The 18,803-nt window shown below is 49.9% G+C and overlaps 1 protein-coding gene across 1 annotated transcript in view; it reads right to left on the bottom strand.

The window, feature by feature from the left end:
• Positions 1-18,803, bottom strand: part of WDR33 (WD repeat domain 33) — an 833,238-nt gene that overhangs the window by 165,715 nt on the left and 648,720 nt on the right. The window contains exons 11-13 of the mRNA XM_078665596.1: positions 11,277-11,387; positions 4,670-4,764; positions 3,777-3,863 (exon numbers count right to left, since the gene is read on the bottom strand). Of these exons, the coding sequence (XP_078521722.1) occupies positions 3,777-3,863; positions 4,670-4,764; positions 11,277-11,387 (293 nt within the window). The remainder of the gene's footprint in view (positions 1-3,776; positions 3,864-4,669; positions 4,765-11,276; positions 11,388-18,803) is intronic.

Raw genomic sequence — 18,803 nt, 5'->3', positions numbered from 1 at the left:
TCTAACCAAGGCTCTCCCCACTGGTGAAAGAGACCTTGCACCACATCCAAGTGAAGACGCTATTCGGGATCCATCATGCACCCGCGGCTGAGTTCGTCCGCTCTGGCATTCAGTGAAACTGCCAGGTGTTCAACCACCAGGGATATGCCCTGATCTTCTAGCCTTGTCCAGAGGCGAAGGGTTTGTCTGTGAACACCTGCACTACTCTTCCCGAACAGAGGGAAGGAAGTCTGAGTGCAAGAAGGATCGCCCGAAGCTCCAGAAGGTTGATATGGAGCCCGGACTCCGCCAGAGACCAGAGGCCTCTGATCTCCGCCTCTCCCATGTGGCCGCCCTATCCCAGAAGGGATGTGTCTGTGACCATTGTGTGTTCTGGTTGGGGAAGGGAGAGGGACCAGCCGTTGCCCCAATCCTGGTTCGTGAGCCACCACTGCAATTGTCGTGCAGTGCCCTCCGAGATCTGGACACAATCTGACAGATTCCCCATATGCTGCGCCCACTGGAACTGCAGGTCCCACTGCAGAGCCCGCATATGCCACCTGGCATGATCCAGCAGCAGGATGGAGGAGGCCATGAGGCCCAGCATCCTCAAGGCCATCCTGACCAAAACCTGGAATAAAGGTGAAAAATCGGAATCATAGCCCGAATATCCCGGACTCGCTGTTCGGGAGGATAAACCCGAAACTGTGCCGTGTCTAGAACCGCTCTGATGAAGAGAAGCTTCTGAGAGGGGGTCCGTTGTGACTTTGGCATGTTGCTGGAGAACCCCAGCAATAGGAGGAGGTCGGCCATAGTCTGGAGGTGGAGTGGACAGCCTGGGGTGAGCCCACCATCAAAAGCCAGTTGTCGAGATAGGGGAAGACTGGAACCCCTGATCGGCGCAGATGAGCTGCGACCACAGCAATCACTTTCGTGAACACCCAAGGGGTGCTGGTAAGGCCAAAGAAGAGCACGGTTGTGGCCTACAGTGAACCGCAGGTAACACAGGTGGGCCGGAAGAACAGGGATGTGAATATAAGCGTCCTGCAAGCCCAACGCTACCATCCAGTCTCCGGAGTCGAGGGCAGACAAGACCTGAGCGAGCGTCAACTTCTTGAACTTCTTCCGGAGGAAGCGGTTGACGTTCCTGAGATCCAAGATAGGACGCAGGCCCTTGTACTTCTTGGGTACCAGAAAGTAGTGGGAATAGCCACCACAACCTACTTCTGGGGCAGGGACTCGCTTGATGGCTCCCTTGGCCAAGAGAGCCATGACTTCCTTTTGGAGAAGGCCCAGATCCAGGTGATCCTCCGACATACAATGGTACTGAGCTGGCATGGCTGGAAGGGTAGCCTCGAAGGGGAGGAGTAGCCCCTTCGGACTATCTACAACACCCACCTGTCCGACGTGATGGTGCGCCAGTGGGGGAGGTGATGGCAGATCCTGCTGCCCACTGGCGATTGATGGGCCTGAAATGTCAGGCCAGGAAGATTTGGAGGCGGAAGCAGAAGGGGGGGGTGGGGGGGTCGATGGACAGGCCCGCCCGCTGGCCCCCAGATACATGGCGGTGGTTCCCACGTCCCAGGCCACGCAAAGGTTGGGGAACTTGTGTCAGCCTGTGGCTCTGGGCTGGACGTAGTGAGGCACCCCTTCCGTAGCCATGAAAGGGCCGAAAAGCAGAATGCGCAGGACGGTTGGAGAGGCCCAAGAACCTGGCCATAGCCCATGAATCCTTGAAACGCTCTAGAGCATTGTCTGCCTTGTCACCAAAAAGGCGAGGGCCATCAAAGGGCATGTCTATGAGGGTGTTCGGGACATCCCCAGAAAACCGTGTCTATTTTATCCAGGCGTAGCGTCGAAGGGCTACCGACGCGGAAATCGCCCTGCCTAGAGAGTCTGCGGTATCCAGCCCACAACGGATGGTAAACTCTGCTGCGTCCGGCAACAGCCTAGGAGAGTACCGTCCGGTCCTCCCCTGGACACTGAGGCAGCACTTGCGCCACCATGTCCCACACATAGTGGGAATAACGCCCCAATAGACATCCCAAGCTGGCGGAAGAAAAAGGCCTTTTTCCAAGACGATCCAGCTTCTTGGATTCCGGTCCGGCTGTGTCCATATCAGGATGGAGGCCAGAATCGACGCTGGCCGGGAGCACGATCGGTGTAGAGTGCGGGTGCGTGCCGAAGGAAGCAACGAAGGTTGGAGGTATAATGAGGTCAATCGGCGCCAGGGCAGGAGCTGCCAGCAGAGAAGGCCTAGGACCCCCAACCGAGTCCGCGGGGCCCGAAGGAGGAGTCGGGCTGCCCAAAAATGGCATGCATCCCCTCGTAAAACCGACGAAGCTGGGCAGGGGTCGCTCCAGGTCCCAGGAAGGGAGGGAAACTGAGTCTGCCTTTAAGGTTCCGCACGTAGGGCTGCGACAGGGGCACCGCCTGCATCCCTCGTCGCGTCAACCAACCGACGGGGAAAAGTCGAAGAGAGACTATCTTTCTTCGACTTCTTCTAGTACTTCCACTTACCTGACCCCGAGTGCAAAGACTTGGATGATGAGTGGGAAAGGCTTTGTGACCGGTCCCCCGACCTCCCTCGCAACCGGGACCTCGAACAGCACAAAGCTGACTGTCTGCGCTTAAGAAGCTTTCGGGGCTGCTCCCGCAAAGACTTTGGAGCCATGGTCCGGCAGTCGGAGCACGACTTGGTGTTGTGGTCGCGCTCCAAGCAAAAGAGGCACACGCTGTGCTGATCAGTCACCAACATCAGTCGGGTAAAGGAACCGCAAGCCTTGAAGGCGGGCATCCCTATGTGCACCAGGTGTCGGTAGGACTCAAAAAGATGTAAAAAAAAGTCACTCCAAAAATTCAGTCAAAAAGTGACTGGAGGTACTGCTCTCTCTGGATCTGCGCTGGCTGGCGCAGAAAAAGAAAGAACTGACGTCAGTGCGCGAACGCAGCGTCTAAGTAGCTACCGCGCCATCATTACAGCAAAAACGAGGCCAACGAATGATGCAGAGCCTACAGACGCCACCTTCCGACGCGCAGAGGTAATGCTGATGAAAAACTTTCAGGATCCAGTCTGACGCCTGGCGTTAATTCTAAGGTAAGGAATCTATAACTACTTGTTTCTTTCAGATATAATCATTTTCACCACTTGGACATGACAGCAAGGGGCACGACTATCATCGTACGTTTGTTGATGTATTTGAATAAGAGGGTTCATATTGTCTTTTACCATGTTTTTTACATCCTGGCGGACTAGTATGCCCAGGTATTTCAGGGTTTTGGATACACACTTCAAAAAGGTTAACTGTTCATCACCATTTTTCGAGTAACAGACAATGCTCGCTCTTTAAGACTAATGCATCCTTGAGTGTCCGGTTTATCAAATGATCACAGTACAGATTTTGATATAAGCGTGCTTGAGTCTGAATCCGGATTCAAGCTCAATTAAAGGGTCTCTCAAAGAAAACAGATTTTGCTTTATAAAAACGTGACTAGTCAGTGAAAAGATATTTCAGTGTTCATTCTTTGTAAAACAACCACAGAACAAAAAAGCGATAGAAACAAATGGCTGGGGACAAAGATTCACACAGTGTGTGAAAAAGATGCGTGGTTAGCTGTGTTAACAGCTTGCAATTGTTTATTTGTTGTGGAGATACTAGAAGAGATTTAAAAAGGTGACTGTGCAGCGAGATATGCGCTGCATTATTTGACATATCCTCCAAGACAAAGAGGTGACGGAGAAGACTCCGTGAGCACACATGGACATCACTTCAAACAGCACGCACTTTCCGTCTTACCCAATTGCTCCAGCTCCATGGCAATCTTCAGCTGTTCTGGAATCCCCATTCCTGGAATCGATGCTAAGTTGTTGGGCTCCATGTCATCTGGTGAGAGAGATCACAAAATCAAATAAGAATTGTGGTCTGTTAATTGTTGTATATGTGTCAACTCTCACCCTGTCAGTTTCCAATATTTTCCCACAGTTTACTTCCTAATTGTCCCTAGAAGTATAGCAAAGTACACTTGGAATTTAGTGTTTAAATGCTGGGTTTCACACCTATCAAGATAGATTGGAAGATCGCTTTGACGAGTACGTAAATCCAAACAGGAATACTTATACTTATATACACACAGAAATTTATAAAACTCAAAAATCTGTCATGACTATTAAAGCGGTTTTAAGAAAACATTGCAACGGGTTCTATACGGAGGTTTAACTTGTTTAGCAACTTTTAGAATAGCCAGGAAAGGAGACTATATACAACATACTGGTAAAATGCTCCTTGAAAAATCACAAGCAAGGAGCTTTTAAAAGGAACTCAATGGAAAGACAACAGGTAACCACTTGAATCTTTAACAATCTGACATCCCTGAAACAAACCTCCAAGTCCACTCCTGATATCAAAATAGAAACAAATAAAGAAGTTACATTTAAATTGTTTTGCAGCGGGTCTGCAATGTGGAAACTGGTTTTACGAATTTTAGCGATACCCATCATATGCTAAAAGACAGTCTAAAGTCCCTGAAAGTAGTTTACTAGTTCCCAGTACTGATGAAAGGGCAGATACAATACAGCTGTGTCCTGCAACCAATAAGACAGGCCTAAAATAAAGTTCCAGGTACTTTAACCTCCAAATCCCCGACAGCCACCTCTAGGTCTCCAACTGTAGAGAAGGTAGAGAAAACTCACCATACTCTACACCATCCTCCGACATCCCTGGAAGCAGATTGAGGTTGTAACGGTCTCTCATTTTATCTCCGGGTCTATTACGGGTCCAGAATTTGCTGTCAACATAATAGTACACACAATAAAGAAATATTAATCTAACTAAAATCCCTTCCCGAGATGCCAAAAATGTTTTTTTTTTTTATAAGCAAATTTTATTGATTTAAAAAACATAGAAACAAGTCAGCCAATGCACGGAAATCACAGATACAAGTTCATTCACACCATCACCATACACCCCAATCACCATCCCCATAAAATAACCCAGATGAAACACAAGTCCAATTAATCCGGACCCTCCACAGCCCCCAGCCATTTCCCCCACACTTTACAATAGCTCCAGGGGAAGCTCATGGCAGCCCTGGGCAGGGAGCATAGGTAGGCGGCCCCGGAAGAGGGGGTCCGGGCGGGGCGGAGCCCCTGGATCTCAGGCGCGGAGGCCAATGAAGACAGGGGGGGGGGGGGTCAGGGTGTTTGGCAGTGGAACAGAGCTGGAGGCCGCCAAATCCCTGCCAGGGGCTGCCATGCAAATATGTATCCATCCTCCGAGGATTATTATATTAAGGATATATATTGGTGTGGCGGCCCCTGGGGTTTGGCGGCCCTGTGCGGGGGCACAGCTTGCACATGCCTAAGGCCGCCCCTGATAGATCTTAACCCGCCCTTTAGCTTTATACGTGGCTTTTTCTTGGGTCGCACACCAGTCCACCCCTCTGCGCCACCTCTCCAGGGTAGGAGGATCAGGGCTTATCCAAGCCGCCGCAATGTCCCGCTTGGCCACCATCATAGCTATGCTGCAAAACCGCTTATCATTCCTGGACCCGTCCAGCCCGTTAGTGATCCCCAACAAGGAGTGGCATGGATCGTGAGGAACCTCCCAGCCCAATACCTCCGTTAGCTCCACTTCAATGGATCCCCAAAACTGCTCCAAACTGGAACATGACCAAACCATGTGGAAGAAATCAGCCGGGGCATGCTTACATCTTGCACACGATGCACTGGGCGCAGACCTGCTCGCAGCAGTCGCAGGGGAGTGAGGTACGCAGCGTGCAGATAGTACAATTGAATCAGCTTGAGTTTGGCAGAGACAATAACTATTCTGGGGGCCATAAGGGCGTCGCGCCAGTCTACATCATCAAGGGGGCCCATCCACTAGACCCATTGGTCCCTCAACTTATCCAGGAATGTGGGAGTGTTATTAACTAGGGTGCGGTAGATACGGGAGACCCCCCCTTACCCAGTTCTCCCAGCAGTGTCTGAGCCTCAGTGGGACTGTATTCGGGAAGTCTTGTGTCGCCCGTGATGTGTTTGAGGAGGGCATGCCTCAACTGCAGATATTTATAGATGTAGGGAGTATCGAGTTTGGAGCTCCTGGAAGGATAACATCTGACCCCTTGCCCACACGTCCCCTAACTGGGAGATACCAATAAGGTCCCAAGTTCTAAATCCCCGCAACCCACTAACCTCCCGAAGCCAAGCACCCTGCCAAAGGGGAGTACACTGGGTTAGCTTCCCCAACCACTCCGTGTGTTGGAGCAAGGCCCGCCATGCCAGCAACACAGAGAGCGTCACATCAGGTAGTCGGTTCGGAATGGGTTCCCCATATAACATGGCTTGGATGTCCGTAATCCCCAGTGGATGCCACCAAACCCTCATTGGAATCAAAGTAATGTGTAAGCTCTTTCCCTATCTCCTTTTTGAAATCTTTATCTTGGAGAAACCAGGCGTTCATCCTCCATGTTTGACGGGCCGCAGAAGGGGGGGCCCCCGAACTGAGGAGTATCAGGGAGTGGTCGGAAATGCCTCTAGGGAGGATTCGGACATCGACAATCAGTGAACAATCAGGCGCAGGGACAAAAATCGCATCTATGCGCGCTTGAGTGTGGTGGGCTGCACGATGTGTGCGTGAATTGGGTGCTGCGCAGGTGCCAAGTGTGCCATGCATCACAAAGCCCCAGAGACTCAGCCCAACTCCTCAGTTGTTTTGCATTCCCCGCCCGAGCTGCCGAAGGGGTTCCCGATGTGTCGAGGGCAGGGGCTAATACTGCATTGAAGTCTCCCGCAACGACCATGTTGCCTACCGGCATGTCGTGTAGTAAGCAAGCTGTGTGTGCCAAGGTAGGCGCAAGCAAGGAGGGAGGGGCATATATTGACATGAGATTGAGAGGTGTGCCGGCCAACGACCCACAAACTGCCACAAATGAACCCTGGGGATCGTGCACAACTTGGGAGAGGACAAAGGGCAATGTACGCCTTTGGAGGATTACAACCACGCGCGAGCCCCTGGAAAAGCCAGAGTGCCATACCTTGTCATAACCGTACCGAGCCAAGAAGGGGCAGCAGTTACCCGGAAGGTGCTTATCCTGAAGCATGAGGATGTCTATGTGGAGACGCTGCGCGTACCTTAAAACCGCTGTAAGTTTGTGACGGTCCAGCAGCCCGTTGACATTCCACGACAACACGTGGAGAGATCCCATAGGGAAGGTGTTATTCGTCATGATAGACTGCTCTTGGTCTAGGCGGAGCGCGTGGTTTGGAGTGTATGGTCACGCCTGGGAGCCTAAGGTGATGCATGCGATCACGCACTGCGGGGACACGCCCACCCCTACCACTGGTGAGTAGCGGCATTTCGTGATTGCTGAAACAGAAAACAACGCATTCAACAAAGGGCATAACAACGTTCAGGGAAAAGTGTTCCCAACATTAAACAACACCCCAGTACTCTGGGCGAACAACCTGGGAATAGGGAAGCGTGGAGGAACCCTTCTTCATGATTGAATGCAGGTTTACCAAGACCATCGGGAAGTTAGAAACAGATCTGGGTCAGAGCACCGTCTCCGGCCATGGAGCAAAGCCCAGTGGGCAAAGACCGGCTCAAGCAGGGTCCTTCAAAAGCATCGGGCTACAGGAGAGGTCCGTGTCTGGGAGGTCAATCACAGATGGCCGGGACTCAGCCCCTCCGTCGTCCAATCGGCCGGAGGACCCAGAGCGCCTCCCAGTCAACACCCCCTCTCCGACCTGGGGTAGCTGTAGGGAGTGACCCGGTGGGGAATCCGAGCGGGCCCGCCTCCGGTCACGGCACCTGCGGGATCGATTACGAGGAGGCTGAAGAGCAGAGGGAGAAGAGCGGCCGAGCCCGCCCACGGCACCACCTTCAGGCCGCAGAGGGCGTTCCTCCGTCGCCCAAGTCCAAGCCTCTGCCGGGCTGTCAAAGAACAGGGTCCTGTTCGCAAAAACCACCGGCAGGTGAGCCAAAAGAGCGACGCTGGACCTGGACCTCACGGGTGTAGTCTGGGAAGATCATAATGGCGCAATTTTCGTGGAGGAGCCGTTGTTGTTTGCGGGCTTCAGACAAGATGATATCTCGATGCTTTAGACAAGATGATATCTCGATCCTTGAAGTTAAGAACCCGCATTATGATCGGGCGGAGAGGAGCACCCGCCACTGGCTTGGGGGACAGGGACCGGTGAGCCCGCTCGATTGCAAACCAAGGGGATAGGAATCGCCCGGGGACCCACGACTTCAGCCACTTCTCCAGGAAGTTCACTGTACGACCCTGTTCCACTCCCTCCGGAAAGTCCACCAGGCGGAGGTTGTTGCGTCTGTACCGTTTTTCAGCGTCTTCCGCCTGGCGGTGCAACTCCTGAGTATGAGACTGAAGACGGGCCACCTGCCCCCTAAGTTGCCGCATGTCATTTTCTACCGAGGAGATCCTGGATTCAGTTTCTTTAATCCGGTCGTTCGCGTTGCGAAGGTCCTGCCTGATGAGAGTCATGTCCACTTTCACCTCTACAATTTTGCCCTCCACCGAGGTCTGGGACGTGTGGATGGCCTGGAGGATGGCGGCCAGTTCAGCAGACTGAGGAGCCTCCTGTCCAGCCACTCCCCCAGTAGCCCCCCTCTGAGGAGGTGAAGCGGTCCATTTTCGTCTGGGTGGCAGGGGCCTTCGTTGATCAGTCCGATCTACCCATGTCCGGCCCCCGGAAGGGATGGCTCCTCAGGGACTCCCCGGACGGACCCCACGCTGGAAGGCCGGAGAAATAACGGTGTTGACCCAGGGAGTCGAGAAGTGCAGGCAGCTGATGCGGTGACCCGCGACAGCCCAGACCGCCCCCAAGGCGCAGCCAGCTTAGAGGAGCCAGACGGGAGGGTCACGATCACTGGCCACAGGCTATACCCCCTCTGTAGAGCCCCAGACAGGCCACCAGGCCGGGAAACACAGCAGATGAGGGGAGACAAGAAAGGCACCAGGCACTGGACAGGGGAATCGATGCGCGCAGGTACCCCCAGAAATGCGGCGGAAGTCCAAGGGGCAACCGGGGGCCCCACCAGTCCCACTGCGCGTGGCTATATTCGTAGCTCAGGGTGAAGGTGGCAAGATGACTAGAGGCCAAGCCCCAGGCCAGCCGGCAGGGTCCCTCTGGACGAGGCTGCGGGCCCTGCAATTCCGGCGATAGGTCGCCCAGTTGACAGAGTCTAGATTCCCAGGTGCAGCGGCGAGAGGGAGGGGGGTCACCGCACAAGGCCGCTGCCCAGCGCCCCAAATGTGGGCCAACTAGCCCTCCCGGATGGCCAAACAGGTGCCGCTCGGTGCTTGCGGCCGAAAGCCCCAACAGTAGGTCCTCAGGTGGTGATGCGGGAGGGAGGGGAGAGTCATGATGTAGCAGTAGCGCAGGAAGGGCCCTCCCCCCCCCCCCCCATCTCACTCCAACGCAGTACCCCCGGGCCGACCCTCTCCGCAGCTTGGTTTTGCGGCCGATATGGAGCGTCGGGCCAACCTCAACCCAATGGCCGCCACATGGCCAAAGCGCTGTAACAGGGCCCTGCCAACTCAGAAGGGGAGGTGGTTCCAGCTATTCACCCTCCGGGGTGGTGGTGGGGGGGGGGGGTGAGGACCAGCCAGGCCACGAGGGGGACCACTCAGGGCCGGCCCCACCCAACAGTGACCGACTGCCTGCGCGGCCCCAATCAATTGTCCCTGGACCCCACCGCCGCCAGGACTTACCCACTCCAGGGCGCGCCTCTCTCCAGGTCCACGGACTCCCGCAGCTCCTCAGGGCGCCCGAGGCCCGTCGCCGCCCGACACGGCGGCCGCTTTCCCGGGCCCTCCACCAGAGGGCTGAGGCGCGGGCGGGCTCGCCAGCCCCGGGCGCTACCCGTCGTGCCGCCCACAGCAGCGCGGCTCCAAGCCTCCAGAACCACACCGTTGTGCAGGGGGGGAGGGGGGGGGAACAACATCCGTCTCCTCTTCCTCCCAGCAGCCACACACAGGATGCAACAAAAAGCACCCCCAATAAATCCGGCCACCAACAACAGCAGGCCCCGGGGACGGCGTCGGGGAACCAGTCGGCCCTGGGGCCAGGCGCCGCTTCCTAAGGAGGATGGCGAGGGTCGGCCTGAGTTGTGCTCACAAACCGGGAGCCGCCATTTTGTCTATGGCATTCGGCGGGCCGGTCCGCCACCTCAGGGGGTCTCGGCGTAAGGATCCACACCCCCGTGGCTTCCACAGATCACGCCAGTATGCATGGGGGGAGGGAGGCAGCGTCCGTCTCCTCCTCTCCCTGACTGCCCAACACTGCATGTACTGAAGCTGTCACGCCACCGGAGGGCCAGGCGCCGGCAGCCACACACGGGAGTCAGGGAGGGGGCACTATGCAAAGTCCAGCAAATCGGGCCACCGATCACTCGGACCCGAGAGTCAGCGTCAGAGAGCTCCTCAGCTCTGAGGCCGGGCACCGCTTCCCAGGGAGGATGGCTAGGAGCAGCCAGCGCTGTATTCACAAACCGGGAGCCTCCAGCTTATCATCGGCACTCGGCGGGCAGGTCCGCCGCCTCAGGGGGCTCGGTGCAGGGATCCACGCCCCCGGACACACCACCAGGACACCGTGCCAGGTAGGGATGCAAAGACGGGTCCCGATGGCCTGCTTGGACTAGGATTACGGGCGGATGGTAGAGGGGTCCCGGAGCACTCTTAGAGTGCGTCTACCATCTTGGCTCAGCAAGCCACGCCATGTTTTTTTAAAAGAATAATGCAGAATATACACAAGGAGCAGACAGCTCAGCTTAGACGTTTCATCTCCAGACGAATCACAAACATGCATTAATATGATGCTCCACATTGTCATGAGGCTAAAAGTGACGGCGAACATGCAATTCTATGACAAGACCAGCAGAGAGGATTATTGTGGTCCGATAAGTTGAAGCAAATTGCTCACGATTCCCTATGCTTCTATTTATTAGTGGAGTTTGGGAGGTGTTAATGAGGAACAAACTAGCTTGAGATATGTTATGTTATAAGTTGAATGGTTTATTTCTGGTGGCTACTGTAGTTACTGCAGAAAATAAAATTAAGTAGAGGCCTTGTTTGTGTCCTGATTACATATAAGTGTTGTAGTACATGACAAGAGACAGCTGAAGAAGAAACTTCATAAAACATGTTTTGGTTCACCTACCTTAGCAAGTTCATATTGCACCACTCTGTAAACCCACCCTTTCCTTTGTCAATCACATTGTTTACTACACACACACCCCCCCTCCACCCCAGTCACCTGCTCTTCACTGTGACTGTACCTGGTGTGATCATTAGATCCAGAGCAGAGGATATGTCCTAAAGGGTGCCATGCTAGACTCCAGATCATACCTTCATGGGCAATTTCCATACCACCCACTTCCTTCTCAACCCTGTAAACAAGGCAACGTGGACAGTAAAGGTTAGTTTAGAATTTACACACACACTGGCATTATAAGATTTTCTTTTACAACAGATGAACATGGAAAATCCATCTGAAAACTAGATTCGACTGAAATCACTATGAATTGGAATTTCTAAACAAGATACACAATGTAGCCATCCCCAAAAAGTATGAATATGTTTGTGTGCATAGGAAAACCTGGAGAAAAGAGCTGTAGCTATCAGCGAAGTTAACTCCTAATGAAAAGCTCTTGAAGATGACAACTCTGACTATAAAGCCATCCTCATAATCAACACTCAAACATTTGTTATCAGTTCTGACATATTACCCATGGTTTATTTCCATCAAACAATGCCCCTTCGTAATCAACTACAAAGACTCACTGGAAACACCTACAATTAATGGTCTTGTAGAAAAATAATGAGTCATTTCACTACTAAAAGCATTACGGAATCTGCACATGACCATTCTTCAAAAGGTGATTATCCTATACCTAAAGAGGAGTAGGCTTAAGATGTGGGAGACTGGCATCCTATAATAACACAGGGGGCAGCAGCCAAGATGGTGGACACGTATTAACGATGCTCCAAAGATGCAGAGGGGGTGGAGGGGGAGGGTGTCTACACTGAGCCGAGGCTGGTGAAATGGCGCTGGACGAGCCCACGACCTCAAGATGGCGCCCTACACTGTCGGTGGTCCTGAGCCTACCAGTACTGCTGGAGCCTCTTGTAATGAGAGGTGAATCAGAGCCTGTGCAATCTACTGGGGACGGCTTCCCAGCCTCTGGAGACCCAGCTGCACTGCGGAGGGCTGCTGCCCAGGGACCTTCAGTATCCGGAGCAGATGATGCAAACGCCTCTTGCTGTTAGGGGTCCCACTATGCGGTAAAGAGTGCTGGAACCTGCAGGGGTCTAGTAGGTCCTGAACAGGAAGAGGTCCATCTGAAATACCCAGTTTTGTGTTTTACTTGTTCTGGGGTGGAAGTGTGGAGTGGGGAGGAGTTGCTGCTGATGGAGGGAGGAGCAGCTCTGGGGTTTTCTTTTTTCATCTTTTAGTTTTGAATGCTTCCTTGCCTGCCTTGCACTCGGTCGCGCTCTGAGTGGCAGACCAACCTGTCCTTTCTCAACTACATACACATACCTAATGGCTGAAATCAGCCTGTCATGGAAGGTCAATGGTCGCCTGGACCTTACTTAAAGCACAGCTGCTCTTGGATTTTTTAAGTGTCACCAACCAGGGTCGTGCTCACCTCATGCGCAGGTTTGGATACAATCATGCCTTATATTTAGGTTTTGGTAGAGGTCAAGGGGTGCAGCGATACTTCTTCACAAGTACTTTCCCTTCGCAGTGGCCCATGTCATTCAGGATGCTCACGGCCGATATGTGGAGGTGGTTGGGACACTGGAAGGGAAAACCTACAACATTCTCAATGTATATGTATTGCTATATGCCCTCCTGTCTACTGGGACCACATGATGACCTTTGACTTCTATTATTTTAATTCACTGTTTTAATTGACTGAACATTTTTTCTGCACTTGCATTTTGCCTTGTGATTTAATTTCGTGTCTCCTTGCAGCTTCAGAGTGGGAATAGTTCACAGAGTAGGTCAGCCTTAGCCTTGCCAGGAACAGAACGAGTGGGATGATTGTTTGAAAGCATGAGTGAGAAATGTGTGGAATGTACATTTCCGTCTCAGAGTATAGTGCTGTAGGCAGTGGTGCGCAAATATATGCATTATGTTGTACATTGTGAAATTGAGTTTTACCTATGGGCTTTAACATGTCCTAAACTCCATCTCGAATTCTGACTCTGTCTAGCTTGAGCTCTGCACACACAAGCAGGCCCCCCAGGTTACTCACGGTTATTTAATTTATTCATGTTTAAGATTTCTTTCCTCTTTTGAGGGTGTTTTTGTACTTTTGGAGATGTTTTCTACTTTCACAAGCTTCACTAAGATAAGGGTCTGGAACATGTTGAGGAGAATAGGTGAGAAATCCTTTGCCTTGGAATGCTTGCGGAAGTTAGGCCAGCACCAGTAAGTTTCCGTGCTGTAGAGGATGTCTTCTCATTTATTGAAAATATTATAAAACTGGGGTTTCTTAGCTCGAAAGTCGGATTTCTCCTGAGAGATGGACGTGTCTGCTCAGTGCTGCATTTCCCGGCTTGAGGAGTCTCTTGACCCCAGGACTGTGATTTGGAATCCCCCAGTATTGTGCGGGCTAAGATGAAGATATTGCAGCCGGTGACGTATTTTCTATGATCATTGGTATTGAGATATATGTAGGGATTTTGGGCCAGATGTAGGTAGGACTTATTTACCGATTTTTAATTACCGAATGTTACCGAATCAGTAATTAAAAATCGGTAAATAAGAAGGGGGGACATGTAGGAACATCCAGATGTTCCTTTTACCGAATCGGTAAAAATCTGTATTTACCGACCGGTAATGCCCATTCATTCCTATGGGCTTTGCAGCCCATAGGAATGAAAGGGCATTACCGATTCGGTATTTACCGAATCGGTAAATACCGAATTCCACAAGGGTGCAGGGGGTGTCACTTTGACACCCTCTGGCACCCCCAAAAGAGGCTCGGGTGCCATGTGGCAGGCATACCTGCCCTAAGGGCAGGTCTGCCTGTCATATGGCACAGGTGTGCATGCACACTGGAATCGGTATTTTACCATCAAATATATTTGATGGTAAAATACAGATTCGGTAAGGGTTGTGGGACTCAGAAGAGTCCCACCTACATATCAAATTAAACGAATAGGTAAAAATAGCGAATCGGTATTTTACAGATTCGGTAAATTTACCGATCGGTAAATTTACCGAATCTGTAAAATATGTGGCCCTACATACCATTCCTGCAATACCGGTCGGTAACGGCCGAAAATACCGATTTTCAGCCGTTACCGACCGACCTACATCCGGCCCATAGTTATTGCTACATGTGTTTTTAACTGTGTGCTGAGTGACCAGCCTGTGAAGTATTTTTATTCATTGGTCTTGTTAATTGTCATTATCTGATGTATTCTGTGTATACATGTTATATACTTTCATTCTGTGTATACATACTCTTTATATTTGAGTCTTTCATTTGATAGTGTTTCTTTCTTGTATTTGATTACTTACATCGGACTTTGAGTATTATATTTGCTCTCTTGCATTTGACTTAGGAGTATTCCTTTATTATAATCTGATGTTTTGCTCCATTATTTGACTTGTAAGTGTTCATTACATGCGTGTATTTTACCATAACGCTCTGCTTGTGTTTTATCTCATGCATTTGAACTTGATACATATATTTGCATGTTGTTTTCATTTTACATCTAGAAATGCCTTTCTGTTAGAGAGTGTTGCACTAATAAAACCTCACGCTTTATTCTGAAAACTGTCTCTTGATGTGCCTTATTTGGGCGGGTAGAGCCTCTTTACATGTGTTTTCTTGCTTTTCTGCATGCCTCTGTTTGGGAGTGCTAAATTTCTTTTATTTGGGAGTGTAAAGCAAGACAGTATATTCCTCCCCACCTGCATTACCAAACTTTTCAAGACCTCACTGAGACTATTACTGCATTGCCATATGGGGCACTGCTCATTTGTGTGCGTGGGGGGAGGGAGGGGGGGCTTCCAATCCAACCTGACATTGTCACTGCCCCCCCCAACACCCCCACTCCCAGCTGTAGGGATTTGTCCCAGGCCCTACTGTCATGGATGCACTTACTGGGGTTGTAAATACTACATCGTGTTTCCAAACTAACTTGGTTGCATCCCCATGGGCACTCCTATGTTCCTACTAATAGGAGTCCCAAATACTTCACAACAGCATATTATTTTCAATATCAATTCTTTGAAATGATCTTCATTTCAATTCATCCATCAAGCTTTTAGATTCATTTTTTATATCATCTCGCCTTTGTAGCTCCTATGCATTTCGGGCTACTCGCCCTTCTTCAGGGACCATCACTACAAAAATATTATAGCACACATAATTTTCATAAGACATCAACAAATACATCTCTATCCCTATCACATATCTTTCAATGAACCAGCAGTGTACAATCATAGTGTATTGGCATGCCTTTCGCAACTTGTAATAAACTCGCGTTTGTAAACAATCTCTTCCTGAGTCATTGCACCCGTGAATATAGTGATTGTGAGCATTTGTGATGTAATAAGATGTCTATTACGTTCTTTATTGGTGATATATAGACTTGTGAAAAAGTGACCGTGTTTAAACTTCCGCAATAAAATATTGTCAATTTCGTTTACTCACGGAGTTCGGCGTGCTATCCTGCCCTGTTTAAAAGCGATGATAATCTCAGATTAGGCAAGCTGTGGAATGGGTCCCGATACGTTACTTCAAAACTTTGTACTCGTTAGAGTTCAACTTACTTCTTACTCCGTAGCACATTAATTATTGGCGTCTCCTTCCTGAACGTTTACCCAATCTTGCGATCTGCAGCGCTTCTGACCACAAAGTGCTGCAGATCAGACCACAAACCGGTAGACCACAAACTACTCATAAGGGTCCAGTAATAGCACCAAATAAACAACAATTGACGACACCCATTACAACAACAGGTTATTTTTTAGAACAAGGCCATCAAGAAAAAGGTGACCCAGGAGGGGAAAAGGAAAGACCATCCGAACACGAGAAGCAACAAGAAGGACAAGAAGAAAACAAAACCGAAGGACAACTAGTTATAAATATTTCAGACCATGCACTGACTACACATGAGCTCAAACTCTTACACAAAGGGACGTCTTGTGTTCCAACTACTCGAACGGATCATCTAGAACTTGAAGTAAGCCTTTTCAAATTGATGAGGAAGTTACGCTTAAGGCATTTTTTTCGAAAACATTTTACCTGACCAAGGACCAATAGAACCGGACCAACTACGGGGTTAAGAACCAAGAGTACATACCAAGCTCCGATCAGTCACAAAACTTTAGATCTGTTTGAACATTTGGTCAAACAAGATTTATCCAAACTCAATTATAACAAAAAATGTACTAAGAACATCACGCAGAAGGACCAGGACACATTGAGGAGGATAGCCAATAATGCAGCAATCAAATGTGTAAAGGCTGATAAAGGGGGAGCTTTAGTAATAATGAACTCATCAATGTAGGAGGCCAAAGTAATGGAACATGTCTCAGACAGTACAACATACATGAAATTAAACAAAAATCCAACAACACAGTTTATCAGTATACTAAAGGATATCGTTCAAAAAGCATATGACACAGGAGTAATCAGAGAGAAGACAAAGACCTTTCTTCTGAAACCAAATCCTAGAATTCCTACACTATATATGGTCCCAAAGGTCCATAAAGACTTAAAAGACCCACCACTTAGACCCATAGTGCCGACACATGGAAGCCTCCACGAGCCAGTAGGCAATTTTTGGATAAATATCTGCAACCAAGAGTAAGAAACATGAGAACGTACATAAAGGACACTACTGACTTCATACTGAAATCTCCATATACCTCAATTCCGCACCTCCAAGGCATTGAAGCCGTGGAACAAGCTCTAATGTGAACAGATCTGGAATTATCGATGAAAGTATTTTTGATGGAGCTCATGTATTTTACCCTGTACCGGAGTTATTTTAAATGGAAGGAGGATTGGTATCTCCAACTAGCGGGCACTTCCATGGGCAATTGCGCCGCGCCTGTATATGCAAATTATTTCATGCAAAAGTCTGAGGAAGACCACATACTATCCAAACCAGAATGGCAAAACAACATCAAATTATTTGTGCGATATATTGATGACATTTTCAACCTATGGAAAGGCACACAAAATGATTTAAGAATGGCACGGCTGACACTGAACAACATAGATCACATACAAGTCACCTGGGAAATGTCAGAAAGTAAGATTACTTTCCTAGATGTGGAAATCACGGTAACCAATAAAGGATTGGAAACGGACATATTTTGAAAGCCAACAGATAAAAACACCATGCTACATTATACTAGCTTTCACCAAATCTCTCTAAAAGAGCATTTACCAGTGTCTCAGATGCTAAGAGTAAAACGGATAACATCAGACCCATTAAAATCAAGTGAAAGAATAGAAGAAATGGCAAGAAAATTCAGAGATAGAGGATATCCAGAACCCATCATAGAGAGGGCAAAACAGCGTTCTCACTCAACTCCAAGAATGGATCTCTTGAAGAATATCACCAAACCGGAAAACACCAGAATGGTTATAGTCCACTCAGGATCTCCTAAGCAGAAGTTGAGGATCAGACTACCACCCCCTGCATAGCTGCAGGAGAAGATAGCAGCAGGAGAGGATCAGACTACCACACCCTGCATTTGCCAACCATACCAACACAGCCCCAGGCATAAGTGAAGTGCCCCAGATCACCAAGGTGATCATTAGCAAAGTAGACGACTGCAGCACAACCACTCCCGCTACAAAGCCTCCAACCCACATTATTCCTCTAGGGCAGCTTGGCCTCTTTGCTGACATTACAGTCCTCACAGTTATGCTGGCTACTGGCATATTGTTTCCCAGACAACAAACAGCCCTTACTACTAGTTAAAGAACACAGCACCTCCGCCCGGCACCCGCACACCCCCCTCCCCCCCCAATAGATCTACACACCCCCCGGCAGATGGTCTATTTCCCGGATGGTCCGAACTAGCAGACCTCACTCTAAATTGAATCCCACTGGACTGCACTCTCCTCTGGAGAGCCCTTGCCTAGAACTTCAACCCCCTGCTTTGCAACTTTCTACCCCCCCTTACATTCGATAGTCCCTCTTCTTTCCTCAACCAAACCAAGATGCCTCAGCCACACATTCCGACGAATTCCCATGCCTAACCACGAACTACCTTACTCCCCACGGTCAAAACGCTTTCGCCATTTCTTGCCCCCATAGACTATCTAACAAAGCAAAAAAACTCCTTAAACTCAAAATTATCAGACAATTCCCAGAAGCACTCATCATAGACATGTACCACTGCCCATCTAGAGGTCAGCTTAAAATGGACTTCATCTTTTACACGGTCCGACCGGACCATTGGATCAACAGCCTCAATGCCCACCTCCTAGTCGCCAAAACCACCATCACAGCACTCAGTCGCAAACTTACCATCTCCCTGCAAAAACACCAGTCCCTCACCGGCTCCATTTCCACAACCATTTTCGATAATGGCACCATCCTGATTCAGGCAAAAAATGAGAACCTCGAGTTCTTTGACTCCCTTTTCCTCAAGTTAAAGAAGACCTCAGCTCTTACCCCACCTCAAGCTCGGAACGCTTGTCTGGCTAAACTCCAACCCCTAGGAAGTCACAGGACCCAGCTCGAACACCCCCTCCATGCCACCCCCGCCTACTAATGCCAACCTGCACCAACCGTCCACCGCCATGAGAGTGCCAACT

This window comes from Lissotriton helveticus, chromosome 11 (genome assembly GCF_964261635.1).
Source record: "Lissotriton helveticus chromosome 11, aLisHel1.1, whole genome shotgun sequence".
Lineage (NCBI taxonomy): Eukaryota > Metazoa > Chordata > Amphibia > Caudata > Salamandridae > Lissotriton > Lissotriton helveticus.
The sequence above is the reverse complement of the archived record's forward strand: the minus strand, read 5'-3'. Positions and strand labels throughout refer to the sequence as shown.